Raw genomic sequence first — 23805 nt, forward strand, 5'->3', positions numbered from 1 at the left:
AAAAAAAAAAATTAAATATTAAAGTAAATCTAGAAATCAAACTTTATTGTTCTATAATAAGCTTACGTTATAAAATAATTAAAAGCGAAAAATAAAAATAATTGCAATGCTCCTAATTAATTCATTGAAAACAAAATACACATTTATTGATACTGCGAAACCCGCCAGGTAAATGGACACTAGGCAATGCGGTAACCTGTTTATGATCACATTTTGTCCTACGCGGTGGTTCTGTGTTGTCTTGGATTGTTTAGACTTTGTATATAATTTTTAATATTTTAAAACTATGAAACTGAAGCAAACTAATAAATAAACTATTAAGGGTATAAATTAATAAGATGTATACATACATTCAAGTGTATGAATAAGAGCTAAATAAATCTGGATGCATATTAATAAAATTTCATTGGCCCATTCAAAATGACAAATTGCATCGCGTTTTACTGCCACCGATATTTTGATAACAAAATAATTATTATAAAATTAAACTTTATACATTATTTAAAATAAACAGTTTAGCTAAATTGATTAAAATGTGATGTCAAAGTGATTAAAATTAAATAATGCACTTTAGCTTAGCTTATGACTTAAATATTTTATTAGTTGTTGCTTAACCGTACATCATGAGCTTGATAACAGAAAAAAATATAAACAATGATCATTTAGAGCAAAAATACAATTTGTGCAAAATAAAAAATCAATATTTTTATTCTGTTAATAAAAACGATTTACTTTATTTGTTATTGAGTTCAAAGTATACGGATTATACGGTTAAACAACAATTAATAAAATATTTAAGTCATAAGTTTACCTAACTTGTATTATTTAATTTTTTAATTTTAATCACTTTGACATCACATTTTAATCAATTTAACTAAACTGCTTATTTTAAATAATTTTAAATTATGTATTAAGTTTAATTTGATAGTAATTATTTTGTTATCAAAATATCGAAGGCAGTATAGCGCGATAAAAGGTGTCATTTTAAATAAGCCAATGAATTGTGTTATTTCGTATGTTGTGCTGAAATCATGTACAACTTAGTTAATATGCAATTCGGATACTTCATGGAAATGGTACATCATGGTTTTCGAAAAGTTCACTGTAAAAAGACAGTGATCACCGAGTTTAAAATGTGGAGAAAAAAAAATGTGCGATACGAATTGTTATTGGAACTCGTTATACTGAATAAAACAAAAAGCATGTACATTGTCGACACTATTGAGCATTATTGAAATGCCGAAAGTGGAAAAATCATACACCATATTACCCGAAATTCAACTACGGTAAATGTTTTCGGATACATCCGAAGGTAACAAAACAAAACCACAACAATTGAGAGAAATCAAATGGCTTTTGTAATTCTTTGAACCCTACACAATTTTTGTTTTGTACACATTTTATGTGTACTGTAATATTTTATTTTGCGATTCTTTTAAAGCGAACAGGAATCAAAAGTTTAACAATATTATTAACAAATAAATGATTTTGTGTTACTAAGTCAAAAAAAAAAATAAAAAAAAAAAAATAAATTAACAAAATACGTCATGAACACAAAAGGATTATAAAAAAGGTTACCATGATCCGTACATGATCAATATTTTATTTTTATTTTTATTTTTTTTTTTCAAAACCTGGCAAAATAGGGAAAATTACATTAAACTATGAAAAAACTTCTGGTGAAACGAGTCCATTCTACACGTAGCTAATACACAGAAAGAAAATAATTACATTTAAATTTCTTGTCACGAATTGTCATATTTAAATCCGAACAACTGAGCCTTGGTGCGAGTTTGCAGCAAGAAGTTTCTTATTGGTGGAAATTGATCAAGTTTTTTGATTAATATTGATCAATGTTTATGTGTATATACCATTATATGTACGCACATATTATATGATCTTTTAAGTGCGACATAGAGTTTAATAATTTACGGTTACGCACGACATCTCAACACACGCAATATTGCGTAGAACATTACGTAAACGACGACCACATCGTATCATATCCGAATTGACGTTGACAAAAACGCGTCCTACGAGATTTCAAATTAAACTCAAAAGTTATAAGAACTGTATGTTCATAATAAATAATGATGGTTATAGTTTAAAAATAAGATTATCTAAGTTTTAATTTTTTTCGAATGAAAATAATAATATCAACTAATTAAAAATAAATCAGTTTCGCTATATAAGAATATATGATAGAATGTTTTTTTTTTTTTGTAAAATTATTGTTATTATAAAACTTGAGTTATTATATTATAGAATATTGTATGGTATCAAAAAATTAAATAGGTATAAACAGGTAGATATGTCGGATAATATAAAAATAACATTCACATACTATTTTGATGATTTGAATACAATAATACAGTTCAAGGTTTCATTATGTTCAACTCACAAATTATACGTACTTAATCAATAAAAATTATTATGGTTTATATTAATGCATATATAAGTATGTATATATGTAATAAATGTATTATAATCAAATTAGTTACAAACTTTCATTCGAGTGATGCATCTATAATTTAGATTATAGATTCATATTATATCTATATAGATTTTATATATAAAACTACTGACTTAAGTCTTGACATTTTTAACAGAAGTTTCTTAAATAATGTAGATAAACATTAAGAAATAATTATTTCTAAATATATTATCTAATGTGGTTACAAATTTGACTAAAAAATAAAAATTAAATTTTTATTTTAGTATGTACAACTTACTTTATAATGGTTACTATAACGATGTTCCTATAATAATAATATTTAAACAAACGTTTAAAACACTTTCAATTATAGACAGCTATTTACTTATAATTAATACAATGTACTCGTATATATTATATTATGTTTACCAGATTTCGTTAACCGGGGTTTACTGAGGTTTCGTAAAGCTAAGTTATGTGAATGTGAATAAGATATTAAAAAATGTCAGAATGTCAAGTTGAAAGTCGTAATTAATCAAGATACGCTGTATATTATATAAATATTACATTTACTGAATTACTGAAAAGGTAGGCTAAATGCACTTATACGGTGTACCTAAAATTTTATTGAATTTATAGTTAATCATGCCACATTATTTATAGATTAAATTATTTTTCACATATGACTTTATGTACTTAGGTAGATATAGCTCTCATTATCCATCTTTGCTAAACACATTTTATTTAATTGTATTTTCAGCCTGTTAATTTAAATATTGAATTTTATCTCTAACGAACTGTACACTATAGTAACTAAAATGCAAGAGCTAACAGAGAAAATATATCAAGACAAAGCCCATATTGATGCTAAACCTATAGAATGATTTTATGAAAGAGCCATCCAGTCCCCAAAAAACAACCAAGCAGGTTGTTAATGATATCATTTGAAAGAGAAGAAATCATTTTAAGTTCAATAGACTATGTAGCATACACAGACGTTCATTACCCAAACAATTCTGAAACACTTTAAACCCACCTGGTTTTTCATACCATTTGCTATTATTGTGACTCGGTATACCCGTAATGTTGTTTAGAAATTTAAAACTACCTACATTTTATAATGGTCCTAGGTTACAAGTTGATTAATTACAAATTCTAACCTGGTGTTCTGACATTTTTTTAAAATCTTATTTGTATTTATATTACACATACTTGGCAAATTAAACCCTGGCTTACAAAAAGCTAGTACATGTAAACGACGTCGTTTGCACGTTAATATATTTTTTTTCGATATCAAATGTAACTAAATTACACTATAAATTCGTCATATAAGTTAAAATAATTTAAATGTGTATAAATATTCAATGTTTACTAATAAAAACAATGTGTGCTTTCTGTTTTTCAAAATATTATTTTGACAAACGCGTCTCGCTGGGCGCCATGCACACTTAAAATCATACACGAACGCTGCATTGAATAAACATCGATTCATCAAGTAGTTTTTTAAACTACTGAGATACGATTGTACCCGTGTTACTTTATTTACTTGCCAAAAAATAAATAAGAAAATATAGGTGTGTGGTTATTTTAACCATTTTCAAATAATAATAATAAAAAAAAAATGGTAATGTTACAAGTAAAAATGACTAATTACATTTTTGTCGTGCAATTAAATGCGTATTAAAAAATTGTGAAAACAACAACACCTAAACCTCACGGAGAGTAATATTTTTTTTTTCAGATGAAAAGGTAAAATTGGCGTGATCGTGTATAGCCGTTGTAACTAATATTTATATATTTAAAGAAACTTTCGTTATTACTCTATGGTAATTTTGTGAATATTTAATGTGCAAACGAAACGAACCGTATTGTTCATAATAATACCATTTTACCAACCACCATACGGCATAATGAATGAATGAATTATTCTAGTCATCAGAGTGCGTGTAACAAACAAAAAATGTTCGTGGTACATAAACAGTAGTTGACGGTCACTTCGGTTTGATTGCGATGAAATAGTATTTAATTTTTGGAATTCGTAACTTCCGTATTAACATACCAACTTTGTACACGCAAAAAAATATCCGTATTATATTGCACACCTACTACCTTACATTACAACCACATGAGTGCGGTCAAAAAGCTGTTATTTCTCGTACACCGAGGATGGAATCAAATTTAAATATGCAAAAAAAAAAGACACAACGGATAAACATAATAGGTATACGCCCCGCAGGAAATTTATCTACCCGTAGGGTATTTACTCGAGGCAAATTATCGTAGTAAATTATGATACTTTCTAATATTTTGGCTGAGGAGAGTTTTCATAACAACAACGCGAGTGCGCTTTAATATTTACGCAAAATTGCACTAACTTATGATGTCGGCTTGTTCTGGTGGATTTTGCCGTAGAACAAATAGAATCGAATATTTGATTGCGTAGAAAACAGCGAAATGACATTAACATCCAGTATTTATCTATTGATATTGCTATATAGTGTCGTATCATCATATCACTATTCATTATCGCCTCTGAAATCCGAATATTTTCCATTTTTGGACGGCACGGCAATTAACATATATAAGTTTATTTAGTGGCATAAATAACTTTTTTTTCAAAGAGGGCTAAACTTAGAAATATCAAACGAACAGCTATAGAACCAAGATGGAAAAGTCTCGTACTAGCTTTATAAATTGATTGTATACATTAAACACTAAACTGGTAGGTATTACTGATAAATTACGAACTACTCAACGGGTGTCATTTATACACATCGGTAAATAGGGTAGTTGCTTTCCCTTCACCCAAGGATTTGGGCCACACTATGTACATGAACTATTTATGCGACCAATGCGTAACACGAAAATATGCGATTGATAATTGCATGTCAGTTTTTATTGACTTTTTTTTTTACCTTTTGAGATTTATACTTCGGATATTTGCATTCATTATATTCGTTATAAATATGTGATAAGTATCAATTTCTGATTTTCAATTCAAATGTAAAGCTTTATATTTCATACACAAAACGATTTATAATAATAATTTATTTTTGCGATATGGTTATGTTTTTTCAGCAAAGCACTAACGTTTTGGACGTATTAAACAATATTGTTGGGAACGTGCTGCGGATTCATTTGCTCATTTTCGATCGGTGTTTAAATTGCTCCACCCTGATTATCTTTTGATTAGGCGGGCTCAAAGACTACTTTTTCTTTTGTGGCAGGCAACTTATCTTGATTGCAGAAAATATTTCTGGATTCATCTTTTTACATTCCATACATTTCGTTATTATGTACTTTTCTACTCTTACAAATAACGCTCGTTTTTTTTTCTTTTTGTTATCGCTACTGTCTGGTACACGGTTATTTTTTCTTCTGGAGGGTTTCTTTTCGGATTTTGTTTTTTTATTTTTATTCTGTTGATAATTGGCGTCTGCGCATCCACGTCATTATTCCAAGTTTTCCGTTGCTTTTCAAATAGTTCGTTTTCCATATCCCGTTTCTACACTTAACATTTTCGTATCATTAAAATTTGCGTTGTAGTCGAAAACGACCAATTGCTCGCCAAGTCTTGAGCCATAAGACAGACGACGTTATTATCGAGGGATTGGCAGAGATGAATCGATATCCGTTCGTATCAAACATGCAACACGGTGATTTAGATAGGTATTGAATAATGTATCAAATGTAGCCATCGATGTACGGGATTTAAAAACTAACAAATACGATTGAATTATGTAGGTGGCGTTGGATAAAAACGGATTTCTTACTCGAAATTGATAAATGCACAGCTGGAGAGTACTTACAGAAACATCATCAACCCCTCGGCCCGCGACCTATTGTATATCGCCGTAAAATAAACGACGTAGTTCTCGGAATAAGTTAGAAAGGGAATACATTAGATTTCGTAGACATTTCAAAGACCGCGACTCAATCACATGAAAAGCACTCGCGAGACCTGCACGCGTATCTCCCGCTACTGCGGTACACCGGAGGAACCGGAGTACGTAATATATTCTCGTGTACAGTCGGAACTCCGCTAAAAATATCGGACGCTCCCGTGATATTGCAACATAAAACAATAACAATTATTATCGTTGACACAAGTTGAATATGCAAAACACATAATATACATATATTATAAACGCATATACATATATATATACTTGTAATACGCATTTTGTACGCCAACGAGCAGCAGCGGGCCCAACCTCACGTCAATACCGAAATGTGCGGCGGTGCGCACACGGCTATCATTAAAGTTAATTGAACGTACGTGACTTGTCCACATGCCGATGACGACGACGACACCGCGTGGGAGGTTTAAATCTAATGGAAACGCGCGTGATTTGCGTCTCACCGAGCCGTTTAAATGCAGATTTCTCAATCTAATAATAATATGTTTCACGCGCGCACGGTAAAAGTGCGTGTGCACGGTGTTTACCGATATTACCGTCGTTCTTCAGTCGTTTCATATCGGAAGCGGCGAAATCTATATGGGTTGAAAAAAGAGAAAAAAAAAAGCAAGTCTCGTAGTTGGATTGGTTTCCCGTCGCATCGTCACGTTATTTTCAACATTTCGATTCGCGAGTTTTAAACATGTTTACTTAGTGCAAGTCGTATTAAGTTCTTCTTCGGTGTTATAAAAAAAAAATTTACCGTCATTGCGCGTGCGTGGCGAAACTTACCGGCGACAATGCGTCCACGGAGTTGACGGTGGTGTCGGTTCCGGTCTGCTGCAGGAATGTTTCGTACTTGTCGAGCGCGGTGAGTCGGTGCAACAGGGTCTGCAGCATGGCCGACACTTGGTGCCGGACGGCCGGCTCGACGGACACGCACTGGTGTGTGATCTCCCGGACGTGCGCCATTACCCGTTCGTCGCGGAAATCGTATGGAAACTTGTCGGTCCACTCGGCCAACAATTGGACCAGTCGGGGCACGAACCGCGACAGCTGATCCTGAAAACATCAACACGATGAGCATACCGTTCATGTCGTGCATAATTCACGAAAACCCATTATCCGTTCCAACGAGACATCCGAATCAAACTGTCTATCGGGGGCGCAATCAGTATATGGTAACGGGCGGGAGTTTTCAACCTTACTCGTCCAGCCCGTTTGGAGGAGCCTGAACCATTAAAAGAAACCTATATATAAGTATACTGAAATAGAAAATCGAAATAGATTTTGGGCGTTTCGGAAAGAAGAAAAACACGTGGATCCCCAGATATTTGATGAACAAAAAGATACTGAGTGGCTGTCTAGAATACGAAAGTGATTGAATAACAAATATTATGAATATAGAGTCGAGAGCGTGAAACGGTAGTACATTTACGGTGTGAAATTGGCATCGCTTTTCGAAAACAATTCGTTTTTGCGAATAAGTGAGCATATGCAAATTCGAAAATTTGGCAAGCGAGTATGAGCGATCTATTTCGAAAATTACAGAAAAGGCTCGAAGGATATAAGGGAAAAGGCGGTGCCAACTTCACGTGTGTGACTACTATATCGAATAATCATTTGACTGTTAGTTTGCTGACGTTTAAACTTCATAGCAGATCCGGTAAGCCGATCAAACCTTGAGGTCAGCCTTGCATTATATATTTTTATATGATAATATCGATAATATTTTAATATGCTTAGTGTAGAATATATCCGAAATATTTTTTTGAGATTAGTTGGAGTAAAGTGGTGCAAATCACAGCCTTACACACCCACATAGACAATATGATTATTATAAAATGGGGCATTTGAGTTTTACTCACTTATACATATACACACATAAATTCAAAATATATTATATCACATGGATCGACGTTGTTCTTTTTCCAAATTTTCACTGGCACTGTGAAAAACTTCCGAAAGATTTCACTTGTCAGGGAAGGTATTATTTACGTTAATAAAACTACACAGTGGTTAAATTATTTGTGAGTTTAATATAACGAGGAACGATAATCTGTGCGAACGTAGGAATTATTAACACTTTCTTCTACGTCTAGACGCATGCATACTTAAAGTATTAAGATAATTAGTAAATATATGTTTTGAACACTCCCTTTCATTATTTTTTATTTTTAAACATGAATATAATATTATGAGGACTAGCAGGCCAAGCGAGAAGGTTAAAACGCTTAAATAAACGGATTTTATATCACATCAATATAATACATGCCAACAATATGAATTGTACGTAGGTATAGTTACCTCAATGCCACGATACAGGATGCGTTTATTAGACGTGCCACGGTATAAAATAGCAGCGAAGGGTTAGAAACCAGTCGATCGATCGTCGTAATTAAACGTGATTAAGGATGTCGCAGCGCGTAGCCATATTATCGTCGCGCCGTGTTCGTTCGGAATTCAAACAAACCGAATTTAAAAACAATTATGTTGAAATCGCCGCAATGGATTATCATGGTTACGGATATACACACGAACCTAACCAGGAGCGCTCATAAAAATACGCAACCAGGAACAAAAAAGATAAACCGTTATCATACGTATGTATAGAAGTTTATACCTTGTGGTGGGGGTTTTGTGCGGCCGACACGTGATCGCCGAGCCTTTGCTGAGCATGACACACGGCTACGACTTTGGCCAGTAATTCGTGTGGTTTCACAAACAGCCGTGAGCTGAGAATAAATGCGAACAGGTACGCTTGATCCGGATAATAATCCGTGGTAGGAACTATGTGCTGGATCAAACTGGACAACGGGCCAGACAATAGAATGCCGTCTCTGTAAATCAAAGTCTGGAAAAAAAAAATAAATAAAGCAATTGAGAAAATTAGTAAAATCGTATAAAATACCATACCGATAAAGTGTATGGTATCATTATAACCCATTTGTTACGAATCAAAATAAACATATGCATACAAATAGATAGAAAAATAGATATTTTTATTATTTTTACGAAGGTCATAGTAGTTGGGTAATGCAAATCAATAATACAATAGTAACATAAACGTATTATATTGCAATCGTATCGATCACATTATTGTGTTCATATTATATTATGTTATTTAACTAAATTATACACCGGCATCGAATTATCTTATTTGTCTGTTTATGGTAATGCTAAAAATATACACACGTATACATTTATACTGTTTCAATATATATATATAATTCTTCATTGTTCTCGAGTTAATCGTAAACCCGTATAACTTTTTGTCAAGGAATTTTTTAGCAGTTACATTCTCGTTTTGTTCGAAATGTTTTATTTGTTTATTATGCGTTTTGACTTTTTTCTAAAACTTTTCTAAAATTTCACTATTTTTATTTTTGTTTTACAAAAGTATCTATGCCAAATAAATAACGATATTTTATACGTGTCATTAATAACGTGGTACCAGAACATTATTTACGATATTCCCAGACTACATGTACAATTTAAGATTTAATGGCTTAAAAATTCGAAACCAAGAAACTATTAAAAAGGAAACAATTTTAAATAAATGTCACATTCTAAAGATACTGAAACGGTGCTAAGAAAATTTACTATATTATAGTCTTGCCTTCGAATGATTTTTATGTTTAAAGTTCAAGATGGAAAAATTTAAAATTTTCAACATGTTAAGTGTAATGTTCTCACAAGGATTTTGCGTTACATTAAATATAATAAATTATACGCACCTATATAAAAATAATACAATCATGAGACGAATGTCGGTAGGTACAATATATAATTCCGATGTACGTATTATAATAATAGTAATAATAATAAAATGTTTATTTGAATATTATATTAAAAACGGATAGCTTGGAAATTAAATTACTTGCTTTTAATGAATAAAAATTAAATAAAAATGGTTTTCTTTATGAAACTATAAATAAGAGTTTATTTTAATAGTAAAGACGTTTACAATTTAGACAAAATATGTATTATGTTACATTATAATGTTTCCTATTTTCATATTATTTTGTCTTCCCTAGAGTTCAAAAGAAATAATTTATTAAAAAAAATTATTCGTTATATCGCCATACGGGCTTGTTTAGTTAAAAATATGTTGATAAGTTCTCATAACGTTCAACAGAAATGAGATTTTATAATTAGTTTATTCACCAATTGATACGTCAAAATGCAGCACTTGTTTGAGCGCGATTAGTCAATAATAATCTGTGTGGTATGAAAGAAATCAAGAAGAAACTAATTTGCAAAATTTTATTTCCACGGTTAAATTATTTCGCAACCCATTGATTTGCACGTCGTAAAACCTCTTCAAATATATTTCCATATTTTTTATTCTTCTCTCTCTCTCTCTCTCTCACTCTCTCTTTAAATATATAAGAGTATATACGTATATATGCTGTGTACGTGACCATCGATTGAAAAAATTGTAAACGAAAAAGAACTCGAATAAAATAAATACAATTTTGAATAGTTATTATTCAAATATATAACGGGTCCAAATGATTTCATGAAGCCACGTCACAATAATTATAATTGTACCATAACCGAACGAGATGGAGGCGTTTCGAAATCCTTGACGACTTCGTATCGTCATTAAGCCGTATATACGTAATAGTATAAGTTGTACTTAATACTTAACGTTTTACACAAATGTTAGTCTTCCACGAGAATAGAGAGGCGGAGTATAACAAAATCCGAAAAGTCAAAAATCGGTGGCGGCGATTAAGAGCTAAACGAATAAAATAATAAATGTATGGCATGATGAGCAGACCCAAAGCTATGTTTCAACATTAAGACAACCCTCACTGCGCTCTAATACGTATATCTTTTCGCGTACACAGTTGAATGACGTCTCGCGGGTATAAATAATGGCCGATGTGATCTCGAGATTTGGCATTATCACCCGTTAACAATGACGGCGCTTAAAGGTTATGTAAGATATCCTGTCCGGATATACGCAAAGACTACCGCTACCATTACCATCGCTGCGATGACGGTTTTTATGGACGAAGTTATATACATACATAAATGTAGTATTTCTCTGACGGCAGTAGCATTTGTCTTTCTTATGTGAGCTTTACTCTTTCGCCGGAGTAATAAATACGCGGGTGAAACCGCCCTATAACACACACACATAGACGAATAGAAATAGACAGATGGAACAACCGAGAACTAGAGAGATACTTCGGTGTTGGTCGACTGTTGCAGAGTTGATGGTATCAAAACGTGTTAAGCCTTTACCGACGACGAGTACCGAGAGTCCGTGTCTGGTACAATCGCTATTTTGTGCTCACGCATCCTTATGCGAGTGTGCTCTAGTAAATTACAATTTGCCCTAGTTAACGTCATCGTCGTTATTGAGGTTCCACGGTGCATATTAGAATAATACTATTAATCGAACGACAGAGAGAGATAGAGAGATTGATGGATAGTTTAAGAGTGAGCAAGAGAGAGGGAGGGAAGGAAGGAGAGGAATTATAATTATGGCAGCCATAACGTATACAACAATGTGAACCCAATTTATATATGTATAACGCAAATTATACTGGACTCTTGATCACTTGAAGTTATGATAGCAAAATCTTATTTGAATTAAAACAAAAATCAATTTTTTTTTACCAATATTGTATATCTAAACTTACAAAATGCACAATAATTATTAAAAACATTAAAATGTATAAGGTAATATTCGTAAAATATAAATAAGTGTGGTCTTTACTTTATTTATTTTTGCTTCCGAGTACATTTTCTAGATTATAATGTATAAACGATAAACTATTCATCGCCCACGCAATTATTTAATTGCAGTCTCGACGGATTACTTAACTATTGTTATACTTGTACATTTATACATAACACTCCGTTATTTTGTAATACTGAAGGTGTTTTTCTATCTCAACGTCAACATTATGTTCGGTTTTAGTAAAATTACGACTTTCAATTACTAGCTATTAATGACGCATTATGGTTATTATTCAAAACGATACGTTTTTTTTCGTTTAACTCTTTGTTAAAATATGTCTTATTTTTAAGTGACCTACAGAATTGCCTAAAAAATATGTAATTGTACAACGAAACTCATTTACTTCGTTGAAAAATTTACCAAACCCAAGAAAAATAAAATAGGCGCAGAGATTATCGATTATTAACTTTTTCCCTACATATTAGGTCGAATTAAGAAACGTCCTTCCGATAAAGGGCAAACCTTTTTGTATTATTACGTATGCATATTATAATGAATGGCATTAGGCAGGTACTTTATAAACGTAAAGCGTATTCGACAAGTTTATGTGTAAATAGTCCGAACGAGAATAAACCCTCGTGCTTAATTACTTTTAATCTTTCTCGTAGTACTCCTCCCCTGTATACTGTTTATTATTTTCAAGTCAAACACGATAATCGTAATTCATTTTAAGCTAAATGAATGTTGTATATTATAAAACAATATGATAACGTAAATGAATCACGTTTACTATAATAAAACACTCAAGACAAAGATAATGTTTGAAAGCCAACGTATCTACGGACATATCTATCTATACATCTAGGCAAGCAATAATAAGACAGAGTCGGCAAAGAAATAACGTTAATTAAAGTTAATTATTTTTCTTTATAAATTAAATGATTCATTAAGTGAAATTAATATAGTTAGTATTCATATGTAGTATCTTGCATGATACAAATACAAGTATTTAATATATTTAAATTAAATTGTAAATTTTGGATCGTATCGCACACCACATTACAGTAAAATTAAAACAGAACATATTCATTTAATAAAGCATATTTCAAAGATGTTTTATACCACAATTATTTTTTTTAAGTAAATGAAAGCTAAAAATAAAATATAATTTAGTTTAGATTAATCGACGAAGAATTTTATTGTGAAAAATTAGCATGAGAAAACTCGGTATTTCATATTAAGTTAAAAAATGCGTTATTTAAATATTACACTATCAGTTGATTGTTCACTTTAATCTACGCTGTGACGTTCCAACTATTAAAGGATAATTTAAAATCGACACATTTCGCAGAAAATTGCTCACTTATTATCAAGCAATAATATCTTGATATTAATTTTAGATTTAGAGCGAAGCAAGTAGGGCGCTATTGTAGATTTCACAGTGACGTGCACTGTATTTTTCTTTCTAGAGGCACTTTAAAACAGAGAAATCACTTTATATTTATCATGTACCTGCAATACAGATTGTATTTTAGAAAGGTTATTTATTTTTAAATTTTATTTTTCGAGCCATTAAAAGGGAAAAAAAAGAATGTGATAAAATAATAGAGAAATATAATCACATCAGCTTGACAAATATATTCCATGGTTAATAAAAATTCCTTCAGAATCAGTTCTTGAGAACTATTCATTTAAAATTGAATGTTAAATCATTATAATTTTGTAACTCATAAAATCAGAAAATGATATCATTCAACGATAAAAGAAATATTTTACAATGCTAATCATATTTATTATTACGCATGTATACATTAAAAAATATACGACATATTTCATAATTTTTCAGACAAAACACAGGAAACAAGCAAGGGAATTCAAAACAACATTGTACAAGTTCAATTGGTTAAGATAAAATTTATTTATTTTTGAATATAAGCATTTCATAAAAAACAAACTTTGATCAAAACATTAAGTTTCGTAAATAATTTGTCGTTGAACTACTTTAGGTTAATTTTTATTTTTTTTTTTTGTTGGTTAGTAGTAGAGGGAAATAAGCCAAGTTTTAAAAAAGTTTATGACCTTAGCCTGGACATCCATAAATATGAAAGCACTAGGGAAGCATTAAAGTTTATATTATAGTCTACACAATGGTATTAGCGTTTAATGTTAAGCTCTACCGGTACAGTTTTCCACTTGCATGTCCTTTTTTCTTCTTACAACACACTTGTAACGAGATTGCGGTCTGTTCTTAGGAGTAAAATTTTTTAGCGTCCTATTGTGTAATGTTGCGTTGGGGTTTATGACTATTACTCAAGAATAAAAATGTATTGATTTAATGTTTGGAAGTTTTCTGTACACGCGGTATAACAGATATAAAAGTTGAAATCACACAAACTTAATAGACGAAAAATTCAATAACACGCAATAAAGCAAATTCACGTCTAGTCTTGACAATATAAGTATGTAATACTATATTTAATAACATTTCTACAATACCAGGTCGGTGAATTATATTTCGTTAAAAATTTTACGCCGTAATAATTTACGTAACGTCGTATAAATTCCGTTCGTTGGTTAGTAAATTATTGTGACAAACGCAAAGTTTAATTTATATTCCACCCCGAAATTTACAAAACTACATTTGATATACGTCACAATAACACGTAACTTACTTAGGAAATTATTTACATATATTAACAGGAATATACGTACTATATATATATATACATGTCTACGGTGAAACTTGACAACAAGGACAACATTATACACAAAATTTCGTACACACACGCATATGTATTAATATATGTATGCGTGTATGTATGAGTATGATGGTGTATGTGTTTTTGTTATATATGTATAGATTAATTGTTGAATTTCTTCGTGTTTATATATGATGCAGGTAATCAAAAATTTATTGTTTACCGTTTATTATGGACGCGTATAAAATAAATGTATCACGACTACCAGATGATCAAGATGCCCATCATGTAATGATCCCTTAACGGTTAAAGACATTTTAACCGGATGCCTGAAGTATGAACGGACGGTGGTCGTTTGGGTGAAAGTAATAGTTTTGATCAAAAAAATAATAATCCGTTTGGACGAGTGAAATTATTTTTACCAGTGCGAGGTAAAAATCTGAGAACAGATACGGATGATATTATTGCTTTAAAAACTACTAATAATTAAATTATCTGTAATTTTATTTTATTATTTTAATTATTGACTGTAGATTATTTCCTACTTACAAATAATAATATTATTAATATTCATATCAATATTTTTTTTTAAACAGAACATATTATTAATTATTTATATTTTATATGATTTCTTTCAATTAATTGTTGAATGTATATTATGAGCATTTTCATACAAAGCCAATAGATTACTTTAAAATATACTAATTATATTATATGTAATTGTATTTATAATTTTTTGACTGTAGATTACTAACTACTTATATAGTTATATAATATATATAATAATATTATCAATATTCATAACAATATTTTTTTTAAATGTAACTTATTGTTAATTATTTATATTTTATATAATTTTGTTTAATTAACTGTTGAGTATATATTATAAGTATTTTTATACCATCCAAACGGCATTTTTAGTTAAATAATCCTCGCCCAAACGGTATACGGCCGTATGAACAACGTCAAAATACTAACCTATCTTACCATTTATCAAAAAATCTAAACTCCCTCACTCATAATGTACTTAAATTTTTAAAATATTTTGAATTACATACAAAGATCTAGTATTCTATCTAAAATTCTATATATTGCTAGTATTTGTATGTTGTATTTTTATTTTTGTTACTATGTTCTTAATATACAATAATGTAAAACAATCCCTCAAATATAAGTTTTTGTAGCTAATAGCTCTAGCCACCGAGGTAGTTATTATCAAAAAAAAAAAAAAAAAAATTGAAAACTGCAATAAATAAAATGGAATTACATATATCTTTAGCATGAAAGTTTTTAATACAAACTATAATCTAAAACAAAATAATAAACACCATTGATGTGTTCATTTTTTATTTTCTATGAAACATTTGCTTGCTTATTTCTATTGGGTTTTCATTGTCACTCAGGAATTTGACATTGTGAACCGGACATTCCTAATATAAACGTTATGATTTTTTTTAACAAAAGAAAAAGATAAAAATAATAGATAAGAAATTATAATATTGAAAGAATCTAAATTTATATTCAAATATCTACTTTTTTTCCGGAAAGAAATTAATGAACCTGAAAAGTAATTATTTTGAATTATATAGAAAAACGTACGTATTTAATGAATGATATGAGACAAATTTGTAAAACTTCATAAAAAACCTGACTTAACCTAATCAATATACAAATAACAATCAAAACATTTATTAATATATACAATTGTTTTAATTTAAATAAAAAAAAAAAAAATTGAGAAACTTGATTGCTTATTAAAATACAAGTTTTTTTGTTAACATTTATATTCAAATTCTTCTGATTTAATTGCGAAACCAAAGTACAATTTAAATTTTTATTAGATATATTTTTAATAACATTTTTACGATTCACATTCAAATGGAATAAATTAAATAAATTGTTTTACTCGGATTAAAATGATAAAAAATCATTCATTAATACTATATAATGTTATAAATACAATATCAACAATTTCTCAATCTTCAAATACAAAATTAGATCATTCGAATTCTTAATAAATAAATAATAATAATATAATAACTACATAAGATGAAAATATGAAATTAACTTGAAACAGAAAAATCGTCATATTTTTTATTTAATTGAATAGAGTTTTTATACGTTCCATAAAGTTTGTATCAATATTAGCCCAAACAATCTTCGTCCGAATAAAAATATTCAAAATATGACTCACGAGCGGGTATTGAATGTGTTTATACGAATGTCAAGGTACTTTGGAACATGTATTTTTATTGTATGTTTACGTATTTTTAATATGTCACAAAATAATTATAGTTGTATTTTAGCATACGAAAGAAAGTCTATCGTTGATGTTGAGGTATTATATCAATGTAGACATTACGAGTTTGACAAAGTATTTATTATGAAAAAATGTAGAAGGGAAAAGAGGAAGAGGATAAAAAAAAAAATAGTTGGATAGGATTGAGAATTATATAAGGGCTGTCGGTGTGTGCGTAGGAGATGTAGAAAATCTAGACGAGTGGAGTCAATATTAATTTAGGAATTTTAGTAATAACACGAAAGATACATTTTATTAGTCAACATAAGTTACAGCATTCGAATAATAATTGGTTAGTAGTTAGATACAGCACGATGAATATGACTTTAAATCGATTTTACGTAATTGAAAAGCAGTATAATTAAATTAAATTGTTGCGAATATTCATAAAAATATAAGAAATGAAACATTAAGCATTGAAGATACTCATTAGCTGTGCGAAAGAAAAAACATAATTGAACTTGACTTTATGTATTCCGTGCTTTTAGTTTCTTTTTAATTCAAATTAAAATAAATTGAGATACTTTTAAAAACAAATGAAATTTTCGATTTAATACAAACTTTTCTCGTCTTCTATTGAATATTCGTATAGCTGTAAGATGTTAATGGATTTTAGTTTTAATACTTATAATCTTTATAGTGATTACTTAGATACAAGCAATAAAATACGTATGTATATGCTACACATCGATTAAAAATTAATGACTATTAAAATAGTGATGAATTGGTTCAAGTAAAACTAATGCAAACCTACTGTGAATACTTACTGAAGATGTAACCTGCCATATAAGTCCGAAACGTTAAAACGCAAAACTAAAGATGTGCGAATAAGAGTACATCCGAAAAAAGGAAACATTGAAAATAAATAAATAATGATGCTTTAGATAATGATTAATTAACAAAATAACCAAGTCGAATAGAATATTGAGTTTTTGGTTAATATGAAACCTTGATAAAATGCCAAAACGATACACAAGGCTTAATTTGTTATAATAACACTTTAACGTGCACCGAAGTGGATTATTATAGATACGAGGTTGTGTGGTACTACAACAGTCATAAATTTGTTTAAGCATCAACAAAAGACGATAATGTCAAATAACTTGTTTTTAATTATTTTTTCATCAAAATACCTATATCTGATTGTTCATCATATCATAAATTATAAAATACAAAAATTTACAGCGAAATATATATTTCACAAAAACGCTGCCGTGCATGTACCTAAAATTTTTATTAATTGTATAAGTCTACGGATTATGCGTTCGAACAATCTGTATTCATTATTTTTTTTATAAAAACTCACTATAGTAATACATTTTTATTACGCGTTATTAATACCATGTATAATATATTATTTTACATTTTTTTTTCATTATACATAAAAATAAATTGTGTAAATAATATAGTTATAATTAAATAGTTGTGAAATAAGATCAATATCGAAAATGTTTGCACTTTGAACATATTTGTTATTTTCATAGAAATTCAATGATTTAATAAAACATATTTACTTTGTTTCGGCTGTTTTGTATAATACTCCTTAGAGTAAACTATAGTTAGCACTGGTAGTTTTACGCACACAACAACTTAAAATATAACGAGCACGTTATATACCATAATAAGTCATTATAAGCCACTTATTATTAATAATAATAATACAGCAAGGACTATAGAAACAGAGTTCTTGAAATAATAAAGAGCTGATCATTTAATGAAAATATTAAGTTATGGTTGGCAACAATAACATTTTATATAATATGAATGTAAAGCGTCTAAATTTTTTATAGACATATTTACATATACAAATTGCTCAAAACATAAAAATGCTTGTAAATATCAAAGCAATCAGAATTTTATGTTACAATCAAACCTAATGGATTACAAATTATTTTACCTTAATCCCTGCAAGAATACTCGTATATTCAACAAATATTCTGGACCAATCCAGCTTATTCTTATAATAGTACGTATAAAAATGTTCATGAAAAAAATATCTGAATTTATAATTATCTGATACAAGATCAACCCAACCTTTGTAGATGCTTTCGTATTACAAATTTAACATTAAAAAAATATCGTACTTGAAGACCGTTTTTCATGTTTGGCTAGAAACGTGATGATTATACTATTTTATGAGCATCACCCACGTATTATCATATAAATGTATTATTTATTTATTTATTTAAATTATTGTCTACCTAGACTATGTTGTAATATTCGTCCATAAGCATGCAAAAGTATACAGAGTACATCGATAATGTTACTCGTATATATATATATATATATATATAAACATATAAATATGGTACGTAGATTCTGTAATACGTTCAGAAATAAATAGATTAGGATTCGTCAAATTTAAATAACCAATGGTAACCATATAGTATTATTATCGAAAAAAAATGTAATAGGAAATATATATATTCAATGATAGCCTCGCGCCTATCCCTGGGAAAACTCTAAACCGTTAGAACATTAGCAACCCGTTTTCTCTGCTATACGTAGGTAGTACGCAACAGCCATAAAAAGTTTACGATCCATGATATGAAATTCAATTTGACGGTTGTACATTTATGTATTTCTGTAGTTAATGTTCGGAGAACACAAAAAAGTCTAATGAAGTGTTTATACGACTTTTGTTGAACTCAACGTAAACATTTTAATCATTCCAGAACAAAATGATTTACACGATAATAACATAATGCATAAACGAAAGACGTAAAATCGTCATAAAAGGCGTATAATCGGTAATGTTAAATTAATGTAAAAGTAATGTAATGTTAAAGTTTATGTACACCAGAAATTTAGGGCCAATTGCGTTTAAATCTTTGGTGCTCTTGAGACAATCGTCAATGTACTATACAGAGCGTTTCAAATCATCCATAAAAACATAAGTTACAAGATAATTGATCTACGTGAAGACATAAGTTCGGTGATAAGAAACAAATGGATATTTAGCTATTTTTTTCTTTGTATTATATTAAAATGTTAATATCCATGTGCAGTCTATGAAAATCCAAACGAGATTTTTACATTAATTGCAGTTAACAGTAATTGAACAGTCAAAAATGATTTTAATGACCTTACATCAGTTTTGTTTTTAAAGCTATTTCGAACAAGTGTTTAATGCGAATAGAACTGTTACTGTAGGCTAACGAACGTCAGTTAACACTCGGAGAACGGCTGTGAATTTACGGGTTGTCAAATATGCCCTACAACATTATACAGTTTGCAAGAAATAACTGTAACGATTAGCTGTACGAAACCGCAGGACGTTCAGTCAGCAATTATATGTAAAATCAAATCTCTATTAAACAAACTTATATATTTAACGGAAAACTTTGGATGCCATATGTTTTTCGTAAAATCATGAAAATTCTATTCAAAAACATTTCTATTTATTAAATGCGTTTTATATTAGTATTATACTACACATGTTTAATTATTTTAATTAGATATATCAAATAATTAAGTATTATAGGTAAATTAAAAAAAAAAAAAAACTTTACAATATACGGGCACACATTTTAATGTACCTACCTACCAAATATGATTAATACTATTTGTTATTTATCAAAGTAAAATATTATTATTAGTAAATGGATAATTATTTTAATTTATTATACATACTCGTACATACTCGAATTATTCAAAATTAATTTCATTCAGAAAAATGTTTTTTAAACGAAAAAATTGTATTTCTATACAACGAAGTTTTTTAGAAGAACCGACAATATTGGTAAATCAAGGTTCGAATATATATAAATATGCATATACGTTATTAAATGCGGTGAAGGAAATAGTATAATGGTTATTATTTGACATTGATCGTCGAATACGCAGGCCTGGATCAAATATTTAATCACACCAAGGGAAAATTAAGTTTTTCCGTCCCTTACTTGTGAATACGACATAAAATATTTTTATTTTATTTTTACATAAACAATAGTAAAATAGACTTCATTCTGAGTTTATTATTTTTATTAATGTAAAGTTAACAATCGATTAGATCGATAGAGCATTTGTAGATAAGTATACCTCTATTGATTTAAATAAAACAAAACAATTTATAGAGTCTTATGTTTTACTACATATAATTTGACATAAGTAGGTATTAGGAATTTTAGTCTTTTTTTTTAAAAATTATCTTTAGTATAAAAATTTTAGATGCTCCCTTAGGCATGTGCCTATGTCACCTACCCCTTGAAACGGACCTATGTGTACGCATACCGATAAAATATATAGTACTTGTGTTCAACGTACTTTGTTCTACTGTAAGTAATATACACGTACCCTCCCATAGAAATACAACTGTATCTTGTAGTATACACACGTCGGTGTACAGCGTATTTGAGTCCGTGTCCATCACCGCGCGGTGCCGTCACTGCGCCATGGTATAACTTTGAAGCATAATAATTTAACGAGCAAAATGAATGTTAACTTCTCAAAGTTTCCGTTGCTTCTGAGCGTAGCGCGTTACATAGATTCTTTGAAATGGCCGGTGCTATTTCGGTTCGCTCTAATTACATTTCGTTCGAAGTAACAACACGACGGCGAACATGTTGACCAGAAATAACATAATTCGTCGTGTACGTGCCAGCGGAAATGGGAACCGTTGAAAAGTTCGCTTAGTGTCTCCGGAAGTTTCACTGTAATTCCTTTAGCTTTGCTTGAACATATGCACACAGTATACATGGATATACGTATCAATAGTAGTATTGGGCATACCCAAATTATTAAATTAAATTTTATTGTTCAATGACTCATTTTTAAATTCACATAAATTTAATGAAGGTTATGCAGTAACGATTAGTTAATTGGTTATTTAGTTATGGTATCGCTGTTAGCCATAAATGTATAAAATAAAATTAATAATTTATTAACTTGTTTTTGGTAACCAATAATAAACTATAAAAACTGCTGAAGTCATGATTAGTACACTGTAATTCATAAAGCATAATATTAATTTGTTGTTTAATTTTAATTGCAATAAAATAAAATACACTCTTCTACTAGAAATTAAAAATAATTATAAGTCACATAAATAGCAAATCCATAAATCGGGATGATCTAGATACTTTGGCAAATCCGGATTTGAATACCTGGATGTTAGGAAAATTCAGATTTTCGGATTTCATATCCATCCTTAATCAATAGCATAATCAAGAATAATATATACAGACCTAAATTGTATTATTTTGTCGTTAGAAAAAAAAGTGTTAAAAACATTTTACAATGTTTAAAAGTGTTTCGTGATACAGTTGAACAGATTATTTTTAATTAACAGTTTTAATTGTAGGATTGTAGTTCGTCCCCAGAATTTTAACCTTAGTTGTGCCTAAAATACGTGTATATGCAGGACGGCGATGTTCTCTGACGACATTATCACATATACACAAATTGTGTACGCACATACCAATTCTTAATCACGGGACCTATAATGAACTACTTTCCGCAGGATCATGGTAAGAAATGGTCGTCGAGAAGAACAATAAGAACCGCATTACATGGAACATGTAATAATTAATATACCGTAAGTAGTGCCGTAACTATCCTCCGTAGCGTCCTTAGCGAATTTTATTTTGTCGCTTGTTTTATACAAAAATTAAAATAAAAAAATTTAATTCAACTCAAACTCACCCCCTTACTTTGCTGCGCCCTTAAAAACAGATAGTTAAGCTAACTTCTAGTTAAGGAATTAACCCCAAGCCTTGTGTCTTCGTAATTCTACGCTGTTTTCATGAAAAATTAAAGCCCGATTAGGTCTGGAGGCAGCAGGTCTTCGCAATAGGTCGGCATAAATTTGGCTTACCATAAGTAGGTATATATTATATACGTCGGTATACGAATTTCTTTGCCGCTTACTGTTTAAATTTGTTATTGTTTTCATTATACACCGTACATGATATCGAGTGGAAAATATGTTGAACTCATTGTAAAACTATGATTTTTCGTAGATGACAGCGTTAAAACTTCGAACACAACAGAATAATCGTCTAAACTTTGTAGCGGACACTTATGGTTGAAAACTGTCTAATGAACGAATTAAAGCCAACAAGAAAATTAAATTATTATGGTGACATTTTTTGGTTTTTTTTTAACTTTTATGTATACCTGATTAGTTCGTTAAATGTTTACACCAGTGTGGATACTTTACCTCACGATGATCGATTTAAGGCACTGTACACACAATTTCTGACTCTCACTTGAAATTCTAGAACACGTTCCAATGTGTTGTATTGTACGAGTATGCGTGTATTTTTTTTTTTAGCGAATACAGCTCAGCCGGTATTTATAATTCCTGAGCTATCTATAATCCTCACGTACCTTTGGCGTCATAATATATTATTACACCGTATCAGTGATTTATGGATGATGCAGCGAGAATAGAGAAGAAAAATTGTCGAAATTCTACGAGTGTCGATTTAGCCACGAACCAGGTATGCTACACGAACATATAATATATATTATACGCGGTCGGCGTTTGATTGTAATGTTTACCGAATATGCTCCGATAATATTATAATATGGTAAATGGGTGACGACGCGACTTTTTCTCAAGAGATAAGACGGCGGATCGTGATTAAATGCGGGAACCAAGGTTTTTCTTGCCCACGTACCCGATGTACGCGCCACGGGATCAAAATCCTGCGAACTATTTTCATCGGCAAGCTCACGCTCACGCATTTTTCCGTACGGAACGTTTGATAATAAAACGCACTAACCAGCCGGTCACCATCCCTCTCCCTTTTCGGTACATACTAGTATATGAT

General features: G+C 30.0%; 1 protein-coding gene across 1 annotated transcript in view; it reads right to left on the reverse strand.

Annotated features, from left to right (window-relative positions):
* The window catches only part of LOC112688551, a 176598-nt gene that overhangs the window by 18960 nt on the left and 133833 nt on the right, over positions 1-23805 (reverse strand). The window contains exons 5-6 of the mRNA XM_025561807.1: positions 8957-9187; positions 7126-7395 (exon numbers count right to left, since the gene is read on the reverse strand). Coding sequence (XP_025417592.1) covers positions 7126-7395; positions 8957-9187 — 501 coding nt within the window. The remainder of the gene's footprint in view (positions 1-7125; positions 7396-8956; positions 9188-23805) is intronic.

The sequence above is a fragment of the Sipha flava genome, unplaced genomic scaffold (assembly GCF_003268045.1).
Source record: "Sipha flava isolate LNK unplaced genomic scaffold, YSA_version1 39_pilon_pilon, whole genome shotgun sequence".
Taxonomy (NCBI): Eukaryota; Metazoa; Arthropoda; class Insecta; order Hemiptera; family Aphididae; genus Sipha; species Sipha flava.